General features: G+C 36.3%; 3 protein-coding genes across 3 annotated transcripts in view; 2 read left to right on the top strand and 1 right to left on the bottom strand.

The window, feature by feature from the left end:
• The window catches only part of LOC128988997 (zinc finger protein 385B-like), a 29,588-nt gene extending 21,617 nt beyond the window's left edge, over positions 1–7,971 (top strand). Inside the window, exon 8 of the mRNA XM_054410845.1 lies at positions 6,369–7,971. Within this exon, the coding sequence (XP_054266820.1) occupies position 6,369 (1 nt within the window). The 3' untranslated portion in view covers positions 6,370–7,971. The remainder of the gene's footprint in view (positions 1–6,368) is intronic.
• A 3,320-nt stretch (positions 7,972–11,291) lies between these two features.
• LOC128988996 (zinc finger protein 708-like) overlaps positions 11,292–23,566 on the top strand; it is a 56,354-nt gene continuing 44,079 nt past the window's right edge. The window contains exons 1-2 of the mRNA XM_054410842.1: positions 11,292–11,378; positions 14,395–14,538. The gene's annotated coding sequence lies outside the window, so the exon portion shown is untranslated. The remainder of the gene's footprint in view (positions 11,379–14,394; positions 14,539–23,566) is intronic.
• On the bottom strand, positions 22,591–23,403 carry LOC128989110 (uncharacterized). Its single transcript, XM_054410974.1, has one exon. It carries the CDS (start codon positions 23,401–23,403, stop codon positions 22,591–22,593), a length of 813 nt encoding a protein of 270 aa, XP_054266949.1.

Raw genomic sequence — 23,566 nt, 5'->3', positions numbered from 1 at the left:
CAAATCACTATGTTACAATTGTTTAAGTAGCAATCATACAGTCAGAAACTGTGCTTCATCTGGATCTTGTAGAATATGTAAGCGTCGCCATCACACTTTATTACATCTAGAATCTACAAAGCAAGACAATCCCAGCTCAAATCCTAAATCTTATCCTTATCATGTGGATAAAAGAAAATCTTCATTCATAAACCAGTTTCAACATCAATCTAAATCCCTAAGGCTCTTGAGCCAACAAATATTGAAATGAAATGAAATGAAATGAAAATACTTTTTTATTGAGGCGAACATTAGGACCACATGGTCCTTTCTTACAGTTAACCTCTTATGTACTAAATATATACTAAACAATGTATTTTTACAAATCTTTTAAAACTATAAACAAAATAATAAGTAAAAACTAAAGTTATAAATCTTTGTCCCTAATATACGCATACACACACACATTCACTCTTTGCCATACCTAGGCCTAACGCACGCCATCCCACCAAGCCACGGTCATCCGATCGAGATAGTTCGCCTTCAGCGCCGCCGTCAGTTGGGAACGGGATTCTATACTCCTGATAGTGAATGGTAGTGAGTTCCAAAGGCGACATGCTGTTACTGTAAATGATCTATTATAAACTGTTGTCTTATGGTGAGGAATTTGGAGAGTTGATGAGCCAGAGCGGGTATTTCTTGCACCTCTTTCATTTAAAAATCTAAAATTGATCGCGAGATAATTTGGAATTTTGAGATTGATGGCCGAATGAGTTATATTAATAATGCGTATTTCTCTAACGTCAGACAGTTTTAAAAGAGAAGAATTTACATAGTACGGTGTGACGTGATCATCTCGTCTAAGATCATACAAAAATCTTATACAGTAATTTTAAGCTCGTTGCAATTTTGTTGCCAAAGCCACGGTCATATCATTAACCACGGTATTACAGTAATTGAAGTGGGGAAACACTAGTGACTTGATCAGTAAAAGTCTAATGTGAAATGGTAAAAGTCTTTGCAACTTCTTCAGTGTGTGGACAGCGGCAAACACCCTTTTACAAGTGTTAACCACCGTGTCAGTCCAGTCTAGTGTGTTGTGTATCGTCAAACCAAGACTTTTAACTTTGTTTTGGTATGGCAATACAGTACCATTCACAGTGATGTGAGGTAAAAAGTTTTGGTCAAGTCGGTTTAGTTGTCGTGCGTGGCCAATAATGATTGGTTTGGTTTTGTCAGGGTTAAGTTTTAGTCCATTCTTTGCTGCCCACTCAACAATTCTGTTGATGTCGTCGTTCATTGATGTGATTGTTTCATTCACCACACTGACTTTGAAGTGAGCGTAAATTTGTAAGTCATCAGCGTAAGAATGAAACTTGGCGTGTTGTAAGACTGAACTGATGTCGTTTATGTAGATAGTAAAAAGTAAAGGGCCAAGTATTGATCCTTGAGGAACACCACAAGGCACCTGCCTCCAGTCAGACATAGTTTTGTCATGAGACACACACTGCTTTCGGCCATGAAGATATGATCTCATCCAGGATAATGAACTATTAGAAAAACCTATTATTTTGAGTTTTGTAAGAAGAATTTCATGATTGACTGTATCGAAAGCCTTGCTGAAATCAAATAAAGTTAAGATTGTACATTGGCTACGATCCATAGCAAGGCGTATGTCATCAGTTATCTTTAGCAAAGCCGTTTCAGTGCTATAGGATTGCCGGAAACCTGATTGAAATTCGTTTAAAATATTGTTTTGAGAGAGGAAATCGGATATTTGAGAGTGGGCAACTCTTTCGAGTGCCTTAGAGAGAGCTGGAAGAATACTAATCGGCCTATAATCTTGAGGAAGTTTAGGGGATGAGATCTTATTCAAAGGACGGACTATAGCAGACTTCCATTTTTCTGGGAAAATGCCTGTTCTTAGAGAAGAATTAAAAATTAAAGTTACCGTAGGGAGGAGAGCAAACAAAACCCGTTTTATTAAAGAAATTGGGATATTGTCAGCACCATTAGCATCAGACGTAATTCGTCTTATAGCTTTCAAGACATCAGATTGCAAAATTGTACGGAAACGAAATTCAGGAAAATCATTGTTTAAATTGCATTTAAATGGTTCTGAATAACTGTGCTATTTAAATTTGTAGAGGCTGATAAAAAATAATCATTCAATACATTTAACGGGACAGATACAGTGTTCGACTGTTCTTGTTTTCCAAGACCAAACTTCTTTAAATTACGCCATAGCACAGAAGAAGCCTGTTTTCTATCTGAAAACAGCCTATGGAAGTAATGAAGGCGAGAGTTACGTAATTGTTGCTTAACTTGGTTTCTGAGCTGACGGTATTGGGCCATTAGCCCCACGTCTCTAGTTCTCCTGGCTCTGCGAAAGACTGAGTCCCGCTGAGCCATTAACCTGAGGATCTCAAGGCACGGGATGCTTCTTATTAACCCTTCGGGTAATGATTGGAGCGTGCTTATCATATAACTGCAAAATCATTTCATTTAGGGAATTTACCATGTCATCAACAGACTCTAGAGTATGTATAGATTGCCAAGGTATCAAATAAACATCAGCTAAAAAATTAGCTTCGTTTAAATTTTGAAAGTTTCTATACGTAATGATTTTTTGTTGGGGTTTTGGTGCTCGTATTGAGAGGGCGCAATAGATTAAATCGTGGCGAGATATGGCCGGGACTGGAAGCTGTCCGTGGTGGACTGAAGTTTCTGGATCATTTACAATGATGAGGTCTAATAGAGTTTCAGCTTCGGCAGTGTGATGCGTTGGGTCCAGTGGAAGTATAGTAAAATTGCAAGAGTCAAACATGTTTTTTAATTGTCTGCAGTCGTAGCGCTCAGGTTTCAATAAGTCACAGTTGAAGTCGCCCATGATTAAAATACGACCGTAGCCAGGCATGAGGCGCAAGAGAATGTCTTCAAAATCTGCCAGATGCCCCACGCCTGGAGGGCGGTAACATGCCCCCATGAGAAGAGCATCTGAGCCAGACAAACAAATTTCTAAAAACATGAACTCAGGTTTAGCCGAGTACTCACCCGGAGGTGCATACAATTGTCTGGCATTCAAACCGTCCTTAACATAGACAGCTACACCACCTCCAGTCTTGTTAAGCCGATCATTCCTAAAGATAGAATAACCAGACATTGCAACAATCCCGGATGAAATACTCGGCTTTAACCAGGTTTCTGAAACAGCTACAATTTCAAAATTTTGCGATTGAAAAATTGCTCTGACTTTATCAATATGTTTACAAAGTGACTGTGCATTAATATGAGCGGCTTTGAATTGTTTGTGGAATGGAGTCAGGTTATTGGTAGGACTACAGTTGAAAATTCTTCAAATGAATCAACATCAGCTCTTGTTGGTTTAGCACAAGACAATGATAATGTTGTACTTCTTCTAGGTACTACTTTGGTAAAACTAAGTGCAAATGGTAAAACAATAGTTGTGAGAGCTGTATTGGACAGTGCTGCACAGCAAACATTTATTACTGAAAACTGTGCACATAATTTGATTCTTACCTGCAAGTCTTCAGAAAAAAGAAATATCATTGGCATATCTTCAACCTTTGTTCAATCAAAAGCCTTAGGTCAGTTAAATATAAGTTCTCTAAGTGGTCAACTCCTTGCTAAACACCATCCAGTCATTATACTAGACAAAATAACCAGCAACATGCCCAGATGTCATATCTCAAAAGAAGTAAAGAAACGAATGCACAATCTAATCCTCGCTGATCCGACTTTCGATGTACCTGCTCCTGTAGATATGCTACTTGGTGCAGACCTATTCGCTTATACCCTCTGTGGTGAACCGGTACACTTGGGGCATAATATGCCTACTGCTTTTAACACCATCTTTGGTTATGTTTTATTAGGCCATGCTCCTGTCCAGTTTGACAATACGCGCTCTAGTACCAGCACAACAGTGAATCTCCTCACAATTTCAGATTTTGATTCACATAGTGCTGTTCAAAATTTCTGGGCATCAGAAGTAGTACCAACAGCTTCAAAGATTTCTCCTGATGATGTAAAGAGCAATGATTACTTAATGAAAACACACTCTCGTCTTCCCGATAGGAAATATCAAGTTTGACTACCATTGAAGAAGAAACCTACAGTTCTAGGAGATTCAGCCAAGTCAGCTTATAGTATTTTTAGATCTTTGGAAAATCGTTTCAACCGAAGTGTCGAACTCAAGAAAAGCTACACTGAATTCATGCAAGATTATGAATCGTCTGGATGTATGGTTCTTTGTTCCTCAAGACCAACAGATTCTCCTAATTTATTCCTGTCGTATCACCAAAGTCTTCCCAGGCAAAGACAACATAGTCAGAGTGGCTGAAGTTTACACAAGCAGGACTTATCACTCGGCCTATAGTGAAGCTTTCCCCTCTTCCTGTAGATTATGTTAAGTTAGCTTCAAAACCCCTATGTTTTTTCTTTAGTTTTATTTAACAGTTATTTATAGATTTTTTTCTTATCTCAAAGCTTCATTGCTTTTAGTTCTATTTATAGTTTAATTTGTTACCATGTATTGTTGAACTAAATAGTTCAAGGGGGTAGATATGTTAAGTATTTATTTCTTTATGTGTGTTTTCTTTATTTCAATCATATTTAAATTATTCCAAACAAGTCAATCAAAATTCATTAACCAATGTTTATGTTTAAATGTTTTATTATTAAAGCTTAAATTACAATTCAATTTCATTATTAGTGGTCATGGTGAAATCTTGAACATCTCCCGTGTTCACCAAGACATTATCATCTTCCGCAACAGCAGTAGCCAAATCTTGAACATCGATTGTGTAGACATCTCGTATTCCTCAGTTTTGTGACATCAACATTGTGTTTTGCGATCATAGGAACAATATGATTGTTCCACAAATATCGGCAAAAGTTAGATTTTTTACAAAAACATAATTGTTATTGCCCCTGATCGGGGCAAAATCTTGTAGTCTTGTTTCTCTTGATCAAGTCACGGGATCACCACAGAATCATTGTGAAATAATCAATAGGCCTAAATCAAAACCAACATTCCCTGTCAATTCTCGGTTTAGATTTTTCCCTCCTAATAAATATGGGTAAAAAACTGCGGCCGTAACTAACTGACCCATCTTTAATTTTTACAACCACAACTATTTAAAATTACGAGGCATGTTTTTTAAGTAAGTACCGTTTTTAAATTTCTCCGTTCCAGCACTGCGATTGGCATTTTTGACATTTGCGCTGTGTATGGGCATCTATTGGTAAGACCTAGCCGGAATTTCGAGAAAAATCGGCCGTGTTTACATCCGGTTTTGAGTATTCAAAATGGTACCACCAATTGAGACTGCCGCCGACTAGATAGCACTTAGATTTTAAGTGCTAAAGGTGTGAAAGCTATTCAATATCATCGACAGATTAGTGAAATGTATGGGGAGAACATTATGAGTGGTGGAATGGTACGCAAGTAGGTAAGGGCATTTTAAGACGGCCCCACCAACGTTCATGATGAGTAACGCACTGGGTACTGGGGACAATAATGACGCCGCCCAGTGCATTACTCATCATGAACGTTGGTGGGGCCGTATTTAAATGCCCTTATCCAATTGCGTACCATTATGGCACTCATAATGTTCTCGCCATACATTTCACTAATCTGTCGATGATATTGAATGGCTTTCACACCTTTAGCACTTAAAAATCTAATTACAGCGTGCACTTCACAGGCGGCGGCAGTCTCAATTGGCGGCACCATTTTGAATGCTCGAAACCGGATGTAAACACGGCCGATTTTTCTCAAAATTCCGTCTAGGTCTTACCAATAGATGCCCATACACAGCGCAAATTTAAAAAATGCCAATCACAGTGCTGGAACGGAGAAATTTAAAAACGGTACTTAGTTTAAAAAACATGCCTCGTATCAAACAAATAACATTATTTTCATGAGAGCTGATAACGCTGGTTTGAATAAGTTTTAAAATAAATTCTTTCAATGTTTTTGTAATTTTAATTTCATGAAGTTTAATTCAAAATGTAACCTTATTAAATTTTAATTTTACAAAGCTATAAGTTTATTTTCCAAAATAGGTAGCCTCCAGATTATGAAGATATGGAATATGGTTTAAAATACTTGTATTTTCGGCAATGCAATTGGTTGTTTCAGAAAACCTACAATAATATTTAACGAAAAACATGACACCAAGATCATTTAAATCGGTTCACAATTGAGGTTACAAACAGTAAGAACTATAAAACCCTTGCATTTGCAAGCGCCAGAATGGGTAGAGCGCAGCCTTAATTGTTGGAAAAATATTTCTATGATAACAAAATATCAACCACAAAATTGTATTGTGAAATACTGAACCAATGTTTTTTTTTATTTGTTTCAGATAAGAAGATTTAAAGAATGTATCAAGATTCCAGTCACTATTATTTTTATCTTGAGAAGACAAATAAGGATTTTGGCCTCTGGGGAAATCAAAATGAAAAAGCAAATCGGTCCTGGGCCTGGGTGTCTTCACAAACCTAACAGTGCCACCTACAGTAACAGCTTAACTTATTCCTTTTCGGGTGAATTCTCTAAAATTAATTTTTAATTGGCGTTCTGTGTTGTTGTTTTCTATGAATGTGTAATAATGCAATTTAAGATTGATGATTAATTCAAAACATTTGGAAGTTATACACCCATATAATTTAATATAGCCTATTTGAAAAACTTGTAGCAGTGTTCTGAAATTGCATAACAAATATTAGCAAACTGAGGCCTTTGGTGGTGTGGACAAGGGAAGTTTTATTTCAAATTTGAAAGTTTTTTACCGACTTTTTTACTTAATCAGTTATATTATATTTTATTTGTTACATAAGCTTCAAGATTTAAAATATTAGTGATTCAATCAAATACAATTTTAAGCATTAAATGGAAAACATTGTAACTTAACTAAACTAAAAATTTGCTCCCTGTTTGTAGATTTTTCTTATCTGTATCATCAGGCCCGGTGTAGTTTGGGAAACTTAGATTCTACAGCATATTGTGACATTAACATTTCTAATCGTTGTATTCATTTCAAACATAAAGATATTGCAGTTACTTCCTAAAATGCTAATTAAGGCTATGAAAGAACAACTTGTGGTTTGTGTAAACGTCTTCCCTGTAGAGCGTAAAATATGTTGAAATAAAATTTATTCAATTGAAGATAAATTTTTGTCTAATAATTCTTTGGGATTTGGATTCCTTACATTAGATAAAGTAGAGCACCATGATTGGAAGATTGTGAGATAAAAAATTAGAAGTTTTCTTTTATTAAATCAAATGTAAACATAAACTACTACTGTTCAAACTAGAAGAATAAAAATTTAATTTGGTATTGTACCATAGTGTCAATAGGTATTGGCTACGTTTGAATTTATAATTTAACCATATTATAAAGTTTAGGGCTATCAGAGAAAATTTTATTGTAGTTTTCATGTGTATATTTAAACGATTATTAAGTCCTTATAAGGACCACGATGGAGCCTACATCGTCAACTACTGAAAATTTGTAATTAAGTTTTTGTAAGGCTGAACAAACTAGACTAATGTTTAGAAGGAAAACTTGTTATTTCTATCTATTCAAATAGTCCTAATTATATATCTCTTTTTGTTTATTTATTTAATTTTGAATATTTATTTGTTTTTCATTTTTTTTTTTCACGAATATATCTGGACTTTTGTAAAATAGTCGAAGATGAAGCTCATGAGGTTATTATTACTAAAGTTTATTGAATTGTATCTTGTTAGTTCAATGACATTTTAGAATAGTTCATATGTGGTACTGTTTTTTCTCATTTCTTTTAGCTACAAATAAATGTTTATAAGTTTTTTTAAGTGTAATACAATAATAAGGCAGTAAGGATGTAAGTTTTCCTATTTACAATGTCAATGTTGTTGTAGAAGACCTGTTAGGGTCAGTTTAAATTAGTATTGTAAACATATATCAATGAAAATGTACTTAATTGCTGTCTTTTATTCTATCCTAGAGTTTTATAATTACACACAACATGAAGGCCTAGCAATGGGTTCTCCGCTATCCAGCGTCCTTTCAGAACTGTTTCTAAATAATATTGAAATTATTTTTTTATGGTCAAATTCCAACAAACAAAAGGAAAAAATAGTTCACTACAGCCGATATGTGGATGACACATTAATTTTATTTAACTCTTTCAATGCGGCCGTCATGTTTCCTCTTAAAAATTGAACTTATCTCAATGATAAGGAACCGGTCGCCGGCGACCGACCCGCACGCAATGTGTTAATGGTAATGAAAGGCAAATCAAGATACTCGGATATTACCTAAATAAAGTCCACCATAAATTAAAATTCACTCTCGAAACCGAAGCCAACAAGTCAATTAACTTCTTAGATGTAACAATCACAAGAGACGACCACAACCTGGAATTTAAAATATACAGAAAACCCACAACAACCGACCAGACCATCCACTCATCATCACACCATCCTTTCAACCACAAGACAGCTGCTTACAATAGTTTCGTCCATAGACTATTATCCATACCACTCACCCCAGAAAATTACAACAAAGAAATACACATTTTGAAATACATAGCAGTTTCCAACAGGTACAAAAGCTCTCTCATTGATAAACTCATTAAAAAACAGAAGAATAAAATAAAAGACATCCCAGAACCCAGCAACAAAAAATAAGTCTCCGCTGAATTTGGGAGTAGTACCTACACCTACCCAATAACACCTTGAGAAAAGAAATGTCAAAGAACGATGTACAAGTTGCATACAAGACATCCAACAAATTATGGGTCTGACTTAGGGGAGGTACAAATGAGGCATTTAGTTCAAAATTCCTCCGTGAACAGCGCTGTAGTAGAGAGCACTTTGGCAATGAAGGTTTACTAATCGCAAAAATAGTTCTGTTCATAAAATAAAATTATAAATGCCTAAAATTCAATTTTATTAATTCTTAATTACAAAATTAAACTATCATAACCTAAACGAACTAACCAAACTTGCTGATAAAGAAATAATATAACAAAAGTTTATAGTAATCGGAAAAATAATTCTGTTTATAAAATAAAACTAGAAATTGCTCAATTAAAATTTTATAATGACTTAATAATAAAATTAAACTGTAATAACCAAACCAAACCAACCAAACTTGCTGAAAATAAAAAATCTTGGACAAAAAGTTAATGCCACCGGCGGGATTCGAACCCGGGTTCTGCAGTATATCAGCCCGGCACGCTAACCATCAGACCACCGAAGCCGATGGCTATCGATCGTTTTGTTACGGTAATGGCGTTCCCTCAGCTAATAAGAAGCCCTCAGCTGTCATCGTAGCCTCTTCTATACCTCCCCTGAGTAAATACCACAAATTATCTTGCATGCTCAGAGAAAGGAAAAATACCCCCGCCGCAGCAAACCTGCAGACTTAGCAAATTTCCATTTGCCTCATTGGATTTACACTAAAATGTCTCCTTAAATATATCACATTTATTCCCTATTTAAATAGAATTAGTTTAACGAGTACTTAGGTTTGCTGCAACAGGGAGGGTAAAAAAGTGTTTTTGATGTAAAATGTTAATAGGTACTGTAGTTTAGGAAGAAATTAATGTATTTTCCAAATTTGATCAAAATATGTTCATAAATAAGCAAACTACAACAGTTGACTTATTCTCCAAAGAAGAACATAGGAATTTTAAAATTACAATTTTTTTGAATTTTCTCCGCGCATAATAACGCTTCAATATACTAAATTATTTGTTTCTTTATATAAGCTCTGGGTAATGGTAAGTTAATAATACAGAAATATTAAGGAACCAAACTATGGTTAACACTCGCACAACAGATATAATAGGCCTTCAAAGAATCAAATATAACCTATCAAGGACAAGCATTCAAGGTTACAAAGCCCCAGTATACAAAATACAAACTAAATCATTTTATTTGTAGAAGTTCACAAAATGGTATTAATTCGAATAAAAGAAACAAATGACCGACTACGAAAATAGATTTTTCATAACCTGTAAAATGTCCAAATTAAATGTACAGTACTATCTTCTTACATCCCAATAAACTACTATTTGAGTAAGAAGTAAGACGACCATGGATAAAACATACTCTCCCTTATCTTACTAATATTATAAATGTGAAAGTTTGTGTGTTTGTTTGTTTGAAGTTCAATCACGCAATAACTACTGGACGGATTGGACTGAAATTTCGCATGATGATAGAACACATTGGCTACGCGCGCACTATACGGCGGCATGGTATGGACGGGCGGTACGGCACGGTCGGCATTTTTAAGAGGGGGTGCGCGCACTAGGGCGGCACGGACGGACGGGACGGGACATCCACAATTTAGGACAGTTGACAGTCTGCGAGATAAAACTTATGAGTAAAGATGGATGTAGATAAAGTGGTGATAGGAGGTTTAATTTTAGCAGAGGAAGAGGAGACAAGAAGGCGGAAGCAGATTTTGGATGAACCACATAAACATGAAAAGACAGTTTTGGAGAGTTCCACACCTCGTTTCCTGATCTTGTAGAGCATAATGTGTAACACAAAAAAAAACCTACCTGATTGTTTCATAATAGATCCTATTTCTGCCTATATATTTTCACGCCGAGCGTTATTAAAATATTCCGGATGTCGCATGTCGCACAGTTTCGTATATTTCTCAACCAGAACAATCAACTTACTAACATCCATGTTTACAACACACATAGTAGCCTATAAAACACACGAAAACATTGCGACTTTGACAGAGACCAGTTGAGAATGGCAGAAGTCCCGTGCCGCCCGCTCGGTCGGTGTGCAGTGCTCCCGGTCGGTACGGGCGGTACGGCAGCTCGGAAATGTCCTAGAGTTCTGTCTCCCGGACTTTTTAACAAACGGCGGAAGCTGCCGAACGTCCGTTGCCGGCCGTCCCGCCGTAGTGGGCGCACTCATATTACATTCAATGTTATTAACTTTTAAAAATTGCCGTGCCGCCCGCTCGTCCGTGCCGTGCCGCCGTAGTGCGCGCGCAGCTATTTCCGATTATCATAGGCATATTCTTATCTCAAAAATCCTTTCGGGCTTGGAGTAGTAGTCTCAGCCCAAGGTCTCAGTCTAGTGCGTAGTGGTTAGTGGCAGCTGGCAGAGGCAGACGGCACTGACGGCAGTAGGGCAGTGGCAGTTGGCTGGCTTGGCACTGTTGGCAGTACTGACTAAACGTAAGATTCCTTCCTTTCTTTGTCTTCAAGTTCAAAATATTTGAAATAAATTACAGGTAATTTTATGTTAAAACACAACACAGTACTTCGAATACTAATACCAAACAATCTGAATGACTCATAAAGTTTATTTTAAAACTAAAATTAAATTAAGCTTACATCAATAGTTTAAGGTGTGAAAATATTCTCCATACTTAACTCACGGCAATAGGTTATGTAGTCATGTTTATAGTGATGTGGCAGAAACTTAAAACTTAGTAAAATAAATTTCAACGATTTTAATAACAAAAATCAGACAAAGGTATGGTTGGGTTGCACTTAGTTTACATCCTACATTTACTCACATAAGCCTACTGCAGTTTGGTTAAGTTAAGGTTAGGTTTATGGTTTAACTTAGTTTAGAACAGTTTCATTTTATAATCAGCTCTGGTAGTTAATGTATAGGCCTATTGTGTAATAGTAAATTTAGGATGTAAACTAAAGTGCAACCTTTGGTATTATCCTGAGGCCACTTATTTTAGAGGGATTTTCCTATCGGAGATCAAAAATAACTTAACTACTTAATTGGAAAGAACATACCGTACCTATTAAATTTGACATCATTACGATAAGCGACCTTTTAGTTTTGCCTCCTACAAGGCAGCGATATCGGCGAGGATTGAGTTGAATGCGTTGCCGCCGCTAAGTAGCTACCACATCCCAAGTAGGTATACAGTGCGCTGCGGCGGTTATGTGAGGTTGGGTTATCATAAATATGTTTGAAGGACTGTCCTCGTTTTGTTATGAATTTAACAATACCAGATGAGTCATCATTTATGACATTGACCCAGATATACAGGCGGTGACAGGTGATGCGTACGCTCCGGACAACGACCTGATCTTGGCCTACTTGGAGGGGATTTGGGGGGCGAAAGTATGGCTCATCTGGTATCATTGATTCATAACGAATATGAGAAAAATCCTGCAAATATATTTTATGATAGGCCTAACCCAACCTAACAAAACCGCCGCAGCTCGCTGTATAAGGGTGGCCTCCGAATAATACCAAAGTAACTTAGCCTACCTACTGGTGTCACAAAAAGCAAATAGGCCTAGGTATAAGTTAATTTCACTCTAGAACAATTAAAGCAATTGGCTGTAAAATTAAATTATTATTTAAGGTTAGGGTTGCCATATGGTATTGTACAAAAAAGAGGAGATTTTAGCTGGCGGCCCCCACTATAATAGTGGATAAAATTTATCGGGCTAGCAAAATTGTATACCGTACCTAGTAGCAATAATATTACGACATAAACTATGGGTCATGAACTTAAGTTAAACATTAACAATATGATGTCACTAGCCCGAAAGTAAACACATTTTTGTTTTTATTTAAATGGAACTGTCAAAAAATTTCCAGTTGTTACCGCTATTAGCCTATAGACATTTGGGCCAGTGACGTAATTTGTTTATATTTATTAGTTAATACCGTTTCTGTCCAATATTCGGTAATTATTCCGTATAGGTGCCTCCAAATGAATTTTTAATTTTGGTATCTTACTTTATAGTTTTTTACCTCCTGAATCCAAATATACCATTATTTTTCACAGCTGATGAATATTTCTCAAGATATCGCCGTAATAATATACAACATTACAATAAACAAGGTAGGGTGGATGACATTTACAAGTGGAATGAACTATGGGTTAAGTAAACCAACAGCTGATTGTTTTCAATCAGTCACGCAAATGGTAGTGACAACTTTAATTAGCTAATTCTGATTCTGCAATATGAAAATCACCTGATTAAGTTATACTTTTCACTTTCTAAGATCAATAAGTTAATAACTTATTATTGTTACCAGTATTTTATCCTTATTAATGATTTATTGATTTATATTTCGCCGTTTAGAAATTACCTAATAAAATGGTGCTATTCTAACATAACCTAACCTAACCAAACCTCTAGAATGTGTTTAGGCAAACTCCTTTTGATGTCAGAAAAGGCATGTCAGGGTGATAGGTCGTGCTGTATGTGAATTGGTGACTGCATTAAGTCCTTTGAAGGTAGGTTAGATTAGGTAAGTTAAAGTTTAGGTTATAATGTATCAAGTTGTTAGTTTATGTCGCCTGCAGACTGTTTTTGTAAAATTAAAATCCAGAAAAAAACACTTCAAATTACTATTTCAAAAATGCAAACATTTTTGAAAAAGTAATTTGAAGTGTTTTTCTCAGCACGACCTACCACCCTGACATGCCTAAATAACAACTACATGTTATTAGTCCACCAGTCCATCTATATCTCAATAATGTGACGAAATTCCTATTATAGAGAACATTAAGTTATATGACTACAGAATCACTTGAAATGTTATCCATCCTATTTTGTTTATTGTAATGTTAAGTATGTTTTTACGGCGATATCTTGAGAAATATTCATCAGCGGTGAAAAATAATGGTAAATTTGGATTCAGAAGGTAAAAAACTATAAAGTAAGATATAAAAATTAAAAATTCGTTTGGAGGCACCTATATGGAATAAATACCCAATATTCATGCTAAGTTTACGCAATGTCAATATTCAAACGGTACACCAAAATATTAAATGTTGCATCGCTTGTCACATCTCACTTATAAATAACAAATAAACCGAATAAAGGCAACAAAACGCTCTCTGTCTGCTAGGCTTTGGTAGTGAGCACGGATACCTTCGGACTGGCCGGCAGACGCAAATTGAAGGACTGGGAGCAATGAAACAGACGATAAAGATAAACTAAGGGTGTTGCTAGTGAAAGTGAAACCAAGGAATAAAAAAACGTTAGGCTAGTAGAGTATGAGAGTTGCATTTTTCAGTTATTGCATAACGATATCAGCAAAGGCAAACATTTATTTTTTTCCAAAAGTGCCGTTTTATAATGTATTTTAATAGAGAGAAAAAAAAGAGGAGATTTCTCACTTTTTGCAGAAATCCCCCGGAGCTACATTTTTAACGTAAAAATCCGGTAATCTCCGGGGATATGGCAACCCTATTTAAGGTAGGTATACACACCTTACATCCACAGTTCAATAGAGTAGGCTATGGTCAATCTTACTACAGGTTTCGCCTATACATAGGCATTGTAAAGTTATCCCTCCAAATCCTATGATATAGGCGAAACATTAGTGAATTTGACCATTGAAATCTAGGTATTCAATTCCATCATATTTTCTAGTTTGGATTGGCTCAGTGATCAGGGCAGAATGTGTTGGAGACACTGGCATTAGTGGCATAAGTATAGCCAGGTTTTTGTGCGCCCAGGAACAGAAGTAGTTCAAATGTCCCCCCACCTCCACTCCTAACTTCAGACAGGACTCAGGTAAATATCTACTGGATTCTCACTACACATTAGTTGTTAACGAGCTATTATAAATTCAATGGACATCGAAAAACACTTTCAACCAACAATAAAATACAAACTGCATCTAGTTAGTTTACAGTGTTGAGAATTAGCGTGCTACTTTTATTGTAGTGTTAGCAGCAGCTACGCTACTTTTCAGATTTTTTTGCATTAAGCTGGTAGCTATTTTTTAACCCTTTGAGTGCCTCGAGCGGGTGAAACAATTTTATTTGAGGTTTTCCAGGCCTACTTGTGGTATTGCTTTTAGGAATGCTGGCCATTTCTCCACATAAATGTCGGTGTGTAGGAAAATTGTCATAAAATAGGCTACTTTTTAATCAACATTTTTGGCCTAAATTTGTTATGTTTTGTAGATTATTAGATCGTGCATTGTAAAATACTAATTTTAGTTGGGGTTTCATGAGTTAAGAAAGGGCCTAAAATATATTCATGGACAAGACGGAAATATGTTACAATTTATTCTAATTTTTTAAGTTTTCAAGAGTTAAAATAACATAAAGGACATTCTGTAATTAAGTGGAATTTTTTTTAAATTTAGATTTACTTTTATGTGTTTTAAAGGCTTTAAAAAAGTGTTTCTAGACTATTTTAAATAGGTACTAGAACTTTCAGCATTTCGGAATTAAAAACCGAAAGGTATTTTGTATTTTGGTGTTTTACTTTGGTGGAATATAAACTTAGTATTCACCAAAGTCAGGCTAGGCCGACCCCTAGAACCGGCCGCACTCAAATTTCTTCCCTGGAGTGCTCAGAAGGACCGAGAAAAATCCAGGGGTCGATACGAAGTTGTCACGGCTTTGACTGATAATTTTATTAAAATTTAATCGAAGGCTCAGATAACATATATATAAGGTTACATTACCTTGATCGCCAAGTGATCCATGTGACTTGGATGACATGGATCACTTGGCGATCAAGGTAATGTAACCTTATACATATGTTATCATCAGTGATTCAGAAAAACAACATACAACATGAAGGCTCAAAGCTCTAGAAGCGCTCAGGAAATCATGCAGACGCTCAGTAGGAGCTACCTATTTCATCCTCACCTTCACCAACGTGTTTTGATAAATTTTTCCTAACTTTTAACTTTTATAGGACCGACGAGTATCCAATCTTAGCCAATGTGGTATAAATACTAGAGTATTAAGCTTTAAAATAATAAACTAAAGCCACTAGTAAAATAAATAAAAGTGTGACGATCGGATGAACAAAATCTAGAATACAAATCCCTACAGAGTCGTCAGGGCCTAATTAACACAATTGAACGGAGAATTTATCGTGAGATTGTTTTAAATAAATTTAATACTGATATTCGTAGCTGATTGTCGAGTCTGCCTACTCCCGACTTGATTCTTTCACCCGCCAAAGACAGGGTTTAGAACTCAGAAGACAAGTCTCGGGGTATTAAAACGTCGAATTAACTAAAATAATCTAAATAATAATTAATCGTTAAAACAAACGGAATAAACGTAATTTCGTAGCCAATTGATTTAAAACCAAACGTAAGATATCCACCGCTAGTCATTGGCAGGCAGGAACTGGCGGGTATTATGCAAGTCGGCAAAAAATAAGTTATTAAATTTAGATAATTCAAATCGGGACTTAAAGGAAGCGAAAATGTATGATACATTAACAATGCATGAAATGAAAATACCGTAAAACGTGAAAAGAGCCTAACTAGTATGGTAGCTAACCTCCGTAATAAAATCGTAGTGTCGTCGTCGTAGTCGTATTCGTGAAAGAGGCTTCTAGCGAGCTAGTCGGCAGTCAAACAGCGAATAATCTTGTCTCGGCTCAAATCCCAATTGCCGCGGCTTAAGCGCTCTGGTGGTGAGACCAAGAACTAGCCAACAGCTAATCGGAAATTCACCTGTTGAGCCGGTCTAGTTGTCATCTGTCGTTGGTCAACAGACACCATTTCGAGGTTATGTCATGTTGTAATTGGCGATAAATATTCGTAAAATCGGTCAGTTTAGCTTTATTTGGCAAAATGGAGTGCTATTATAAATAAATATGTAGTTGTGGGTGTGTTTGTGTACTTCACTGTTATTAAAAGTAGGCCTACGTTCTTTGGCCCATAGCCCAAGCTATGGCCAACACATAGACCTAGGAGTAGGCTATTGTTGTTGAAAACTGGTAAGTTAAGGTGTTTGTTGAATAGCAGTACATTTTTACCCCCCTTAATATTTGGTACCTCACACTCCTTAGGCTACCAACTTAGAGAAAAAAAAGAGAAAAAACGATTTCAAACGTAGGGGGATGGACCATAGGTCTCGTAGAAGGGGTAGCTGAAGAAACGGCGTTAGATCGGGAGAGGTCGTGTACAAGGGGGAAAAGTAAATGAAAAAATAAAATATTCTCGAAAACAAAATAAAAAGGACTTTTTAAACGAAAATAAAAACCAACTGGTATAAAACACCTCTCGATAAATCGGGAAAAGGAAAACGTTAAACAAAGAAGAAAAAAACTTCTTCTGAAACATCAAACGTAGGAGTGTTATTCTTCGACCCTCAACGTTGGTGGTAGGGCTTCAGGTCCTTCACACTTTTTGGTACCTTGCATTTTAAACTAAATATTCTCTGACAATTCATAAAAACAGCCTATATTGTAAGTTTTAGAAGTTTTAAACTAGAATTTTTGTTTTCTTGCAAAGAATTTACCGTACTATCTCTAAAATATTTGCTTTTAATTTTTGATTCAGGCATGCTTATGTTAACAATGCTATTGAAAAAAATTGGCAACTTAGGCTTTTAACTCCAAAACTTTTGTCTGAATTACTGGATCCCCACTCAGTTAATATCAAATTACTGGATTAGAAATATGTTTTGCAAGACTAGGAGTCTTTAAACAACACACTTTGTAGTTTAGTGGTACAATCCATGTAGACTCCAAACTAGTAGATTTACATCTCAACTACTACTCAACTCCATGGTGGTTTTTACTACAGTGTGAAATGCAGTTTCTTCAGAAACATGAGCAAAATGATTGAATTTAGAGTCATGTTTAAAGAACAAATCGGTCTATTTCGGAGGATGATGCAAATGCTTAAGGCCGGCTGCACATTGATCAGATAAAACATCTTTTGACTAAACGTTTTGTTGGAAGACGTCTTGTCGGGGGAAAAAAATGTCACATTGGTGTGCAATGTTTTTAGACAAAAGACAAAAACAGGAGGGAAAACTAAATTCAGTCTCCCCAGTCACCCGTAGACCAGTGTTGGAAAAGCCAGAGATTGCGTGATGTTAATAAAATTGATGAGGAAGTGGACGTAGCAATTATGTTGTGGAACTTAATACAACTTGCAGAACTAAACGGGGAAAGGTAGCATACATTTTTTGTATTTTCTGCATAAATCTAAAATTAACGACTTCTAACTGTAAAGAAAATTATTACAAAATAAGGAAGCCGAAATATTTGAAATTGAAATACAATTTTGATTATTTTCTGCATAAATCGAAAATGAACAACTACTAACTGTAAGAAAAATTATTACAATACCTATAGTACCGATAAGTTGAAATATTTTAAATTAAAATATTAGTTAAATTATTACAATAGGCTGGATAAGTTGTACTGTATCCGCCCTCCGCGCATGCGCAGAACTGTTTGTCTGATCGCGTTTTGGCTTCAGACGAAATATTGGAGGCTATCACAAAAACACCCAAAAACGTCTTCAGACAAAACAACACGTCTGAAGCCTATGTCCCATCAGTGTGTGATGCCTCCATTTAACTGCATGGTAGGCCACTCCCTTCCGACGTCTTTCGACAAAACGTTTTGTTGAAAGACGTTTTGTCGCATCAGTGTGCGGCCGGCCTAAAGGTTGGAGAAGTAGGCTACACGTTTTTCGCAACAAATCCCTTTTTCAACTTGACTGAGAGTACAAATTTCTTTTCGGCATTAGTAGGTTCTACGTACGTTCAAAAATGACAAAACAAGAAGTAAGAAAATTATTTTGATGTAAGCGTGTAGGAGTGTAAACGTAAGCAGAAAGCAGACGAGGAGCTCTCTCGTATACCGTTCTCAAGCTACAGTCGTTTCGATGCATAGCGCGTTCCGCCATCTTTGCCCCCCTCCCCCCAAGTTCTCGACCACCTGAAAAGTAGGCGAAATGCGTATTTTTTATCACCACAGTCCATATTACAACTATCAGCAAAGATATTTGGTATTACTTCTTTGCGACACTCACAAATTAATTCTACTTTCGATAAAAAAACTACACGAAAAGTCCATTTTTACATATTTTATACAATAACTTGTTTATTTATAGAGATACGACCTCGGACCCAATAACCATTATTGTTGTCCACATTTTTAGAATCCCAACAACGTTTTAACTGATGTTCTATCTTTTACCGTTTTCGAACTATCAGCGTTTTAACGCATAGCGCAAACCGCCATGTTTGCCCCCTCCCCCCCACCTTATCGACCACTTTTGAAATAGGCGACATACGTAATTTTGATCACCACAGTCCATATTACAATAATCAGCAATAACATTGCGTACTACTTTCATGCATGCTCAAACCCTCTCAGCTCCTGGACTAGTCAAGAGATTATGTTTGCTTATTAAATTGTATCTGCAATTTGAGTTTGTTTTTACCTTTCATTATGAACTCATTCTCAAATAGTCTCATTGCCTTGAGGACCTATTGATGGTTTTTTAGGTTTGTTTATTATAATATATTCTTGATTCATAAACAAACAGTACAGTATTATGATAATGATAATCATTTTGCTATTTTTACAACATGAACAACAACATGAACAACAACATGAAAGCTTGTGATAATATTTTGGCTCTCCCAAATAATTATACCTGGGTCATTTATTCATTGGAAGAAATTGACATACAGTACTGTGACAATTTAATTAAGGTTTTTGATAGGCTATGTGTTTACGTTAACTTCAAGAACTGAAACACATGATTCTGGATTAATTAAATTGTATTTGTTATTGTCTTTTCTTGAATCTAGAAAGAGCTTCAAACAAATTTTACTAGTCTTTTGACGAACTTCCCATTCAAGGATTTAGTCCAGAAAACAGCTGTTTGTCCTTAATCAAATGGGGTTTCATACAGTACTACTGTACTGTAATGAGTTTTGCCGGATCACCAATCATATTATACTGTATTTGGGTGGCAATGAGTGGTTATAACAAAAACATAACCTCGTTGGTGGTAATATAGGTATTTGAACGGATTTAGTAGTATGGCGTAAACTATCGTACGTCACTCTCCAAAATGTGTTGGCCGGACTCGTATAAAAAAACCACTACTCGACTTCGTCTCGCACGGGATTCAGGACTAGTAACGTAATATACTATTTTACCACACTATGATGTTTTTAACTGTTTTACATATAGGTACATTAATTGGTGGCTGAGAGTTACGTTTTGCAGGCCATGCCAGCTGTCATCGTCATTTGGGGATCGAGCAGGTTTTTACATCCCTAGGGCCGCAAAATCAGCTGCCCGTTTTAAATACACAATCAGTATCCATAGCATTGCAATAGAGTTGTTTTATTGTCACCGCTACCTAGCAACTATTTATTATTATTTTTGCTGATTCCACAAATTATTTAACCACATGACCTTAAAGTTGTAGTTGTGTTGACTATATCAGTGTGCAGTGCATTATCATTGAGGTGAATTAGTGGTAATAGGGTATAGTGTGGGGTAGTGAATAATAGCGTTCGTACCAAGGACTGAAATGGTTTTGCAGTTCTCGATCGTTTTAAGTCCTCGACCTCGTATCGAACTTAAAAACTACCTCGAACCAGCAAAACCTCATTTTGGCCCTAGGCACGAAATATACTATTAAGTTTAGGCCTAGTAATATTTTTGAGACTGAATTTTACACTTATTTAAAAAGGACCAAACTCAGAAGTGGATTAAAGGGCAATTTAGAAAATATCTCAAACTTTTTGACATAACTTCAAGTAGGCTACTTTCTCCCCTACAATTTAATATGGTAAAAGAATTGTTTATGTAAAAACCCTGATCCCAAAAAAGTGGTTTTCAAAGTGATGTGTGTGTCTGTCTGTATGTGTGTATGTATGGTACAGAGCTACAGACCACGCCTGTGGTCCGAGTCCGATTTTGATGAAATTTGGTATTTTAGGTACCAATCCATGGTCTCTCCAGATGTTTTTTTTCCATTTTGGATTTTTAATAGTGATATTCCATAAAACCCTATAAAATAATGGATGAATAAAATTTTCTCAGAATTGGCCCGAACGATTTTGATTAAAAATTAACATGTTATACTCTTTGACTATGACAAAAATTGTATAAACCCTATATGCCGTAAAAATTATGGTTCAAAAGTTATTGCAACTTTTGTGATTTTCTCTTTTAAAACCTATTAACTCATGGAAAATCGGATTAAAAAAAAATAAAAAGGCCAATTTTGATTCAAATTGTGTACATGTTAAAAATTCAACTCATTTAAATTAAAACTAAACTAACAAATAGTTTGCTAGAGTTTTAAAGGAAAATTGTCCATTTAAATTGGGTTAAAAGTTTGATTCAAATGCTTAAATTCCCATAAATTTAAAGAAGTGTCAGGGGCACCCCTTCCCTTTCCGCATTATAAACATAACTATGGGTTAGTCTCCAGACCTTCCGGCATGGGTTAAACAACGAACTTGGGGGGATTCTGCGACGTGAGCTTTGGGGGGGATGGGCACCCCTGACTCTACTATTTTGGTCGTTTTGTTATAATGTTATGTTTATGATGCCAACAAATGAAATACAATCTAAAAATGTAATTTTCAAAATTAGTTTAGCTACTACTGACATTTTGTTGTTAAAGTGTGTTTGTTAATTAACAACATCAACAAGAAGGCAGTATTTTCTTTCAACACGCTAACTATTCTATCCTTTTGAATTTCTTCGTAAATAATTCTTTTAGTAGTTTACGCAACGATTGCCTAAAGTTGGTGTTAATGACACGAGTAGAAAATTTAAGGTATGAGCCTTGGCGAGTGCCTTAAAAACTTCTACGAGTGTCGTTAACACTATTTACGTGAGTTGTGTACACTACTTTACCTACGACAGTGTTTTAATTACTAGTCTAAATATCACTGCTCATAACTTCCAAGAGAGGTTAACCTCTTGTTGCCACTGAGAGTGATGCAATGAAACATTGTACCAAATGCTAATAATTGCAACACGCAACAATTAAATTGGCGCACACAGCTGATTTTTTTCCTTGTGGGGTCGGGGTAATGGCCTACCCCTGGCTACTTCGGCCTGGAGGTCTATTGTAGCACCCCTTGAATCATTCTGACAGCCCTAGGCTTCTCAAGTAGCCCAGGAGCTGAAAGACACCCAGCTTCCTCATCTCTTTTGGTTCCAAAAACGACCTCCCCAGGGATGTAAGCCTTCTTTGGGCCAACGCTGGACAGTCCAGCCATAAGTGTTCTGAGGTTTCTACCTCGTTCTCGCAGAACCTGCATTGGTCTGTCTGTGACCTACCTATAGTCCTGAGATGTTTCCTGAAAGGACTGTTTTATAATGCGGGTTGAAAAAGGCGAAAATTGGTAAAAGTTAAAATGGTAAAAAGGAGGAAGCAATAGAGGTTATGACTCACCCTACATAGGTCTACTCAAATCAAGTGGGCTGAACTCAATCCTCTTCTAGCTAGAGTAGAATATCCTCAGCTTGTTTTTTAGTGCTCATGAAAGGCAGGTATTAGACAGGATTATGGAGTATGTGTGTGCAGTGGAATTGCCAAGAAATAAAGTTTGAAATACTAAACAAACCGCCCACCAAAACTGAAAGTTTTCTTTCTTCTCAAAAGGTAATTAAAATTCATGAGCTTGCAAAAAAAAAAACTACTTCCTTTTTTTGTTTTAAAAATGCAATTAAAATTTCTTCTCAATGGAAAAAGTCTTCTCTTCTTCAAATAAATAAAATAACATTTTGTAAAAATCTTCAAGTACTTGAAACTAAAAGTAAAAAACAAAAAAAATCTCTTCTTTAAAACAAAACTTGTGATTTGACTTATTCTTTGGGTAGTGGACACAATTTAACCACTGGTCGTGTTAATTGTCCAGAAGAAGTTCGTAACGTTACAACTCTAACTGTATGGTCTTTTCCTGGATGTACAGCAACAATTTGTCCAGTAGGCCAGTAAAGAGGAGGTAGGTTTGGATCCTTTATGAGAACAAGGTCTCCTACTTGAAGATTTTGAATATGTTGAGTCCACTTCCCGCGCTGTTGGAGATTATGTAAATATTCCGAGCTCCATCTCCGCCAAAAATGTTGAGTTGCTTGTTGGACAAGTTGCCATCTAGTCAATCTGTTGAGTTTAATATCTGTCACATCCGGTGAAGGTACTGCTGTTAACGCTTCACCAATCAAGAAATGCCCTGGAGTGAGGACATTATTTTCATTTGGATCAGGTGATAGTGGGGAAAGAGGTCTCGAGTTCATCACTGCCTCTACTTCAGCAAACAAGGTAGAAAGTTCTTCGAACGTGAAGATTTGGATGCCTATCACTCGTCTGAGATGATATTTTGCCGACTTTACCGCGGCCTCCCAGATTCCTCCAAAGTGTGGAGCCGAAGGAGGATTAAAGTGCCATTGTACTCCTTTATCAGTCAAACTCTTTTGAATAACCTCTGAAACAGGTGATTTAGATAGAAGCTTGTGCATTTCGGTAAGGTCTTTAGCAGCGGCAACAAAGTTAGTACCCATATCACTGTAAACATCATGTGGAAGACCTCGACGAGCAGTGAATCTTGAAAATGAAGCCAAAAAATCCTTTGCGGAAAGACTGGAAACTGCCTCTAAGTGCACGGCCTTGGTTGACATACAAATGTAAATGCATAAATATGATTTTGTAAGCTGCAATTTTCTTAGAGCATTTGATTTGGTTTGAAAGGAACCTGCAAAATCTATCCCACATGACAGAAAGGGACGGCTACATTGTAGACGAACAGCGGGCAAGTCAGACATGAAAGGTTGCGGGAGTGAG

Source organism: Macrosteles quadrilineatus, unplaced genomic scaffold, assembly GCF_028750875.1.
Source record: "Macrosteles quadrilineatus isolate MER2022 unplaced genomic scaffold, UCM_ALF_1.0 Scaffold_3__2_contigs__length_128488019, whole genome shotgun sequence".
Taxonomy (NCBI): domain Eukaryota; kingdom Metazoa; phylum Arthropoda; class Insecta; order Hemiptera; family Cicadellidae; genus Macrosteles; species Macrosteles quadrilineatus.
The sequence above is the reverse complement of the archived record's forward strand: the minus strand, read 5'-3'. Positions and strand labels throughout refer to the sequence as shown.

What these genes read in the sequence shown, in the direction of transcription:
- LOC128989110 (XM_054410974.1), bottom strand. Translation starts at nt 23,403, where the DNA reads ATGTCAACCAAGGCCGTGCACTTAGAGGCAGTTTCCAGTCTTTCCGCA.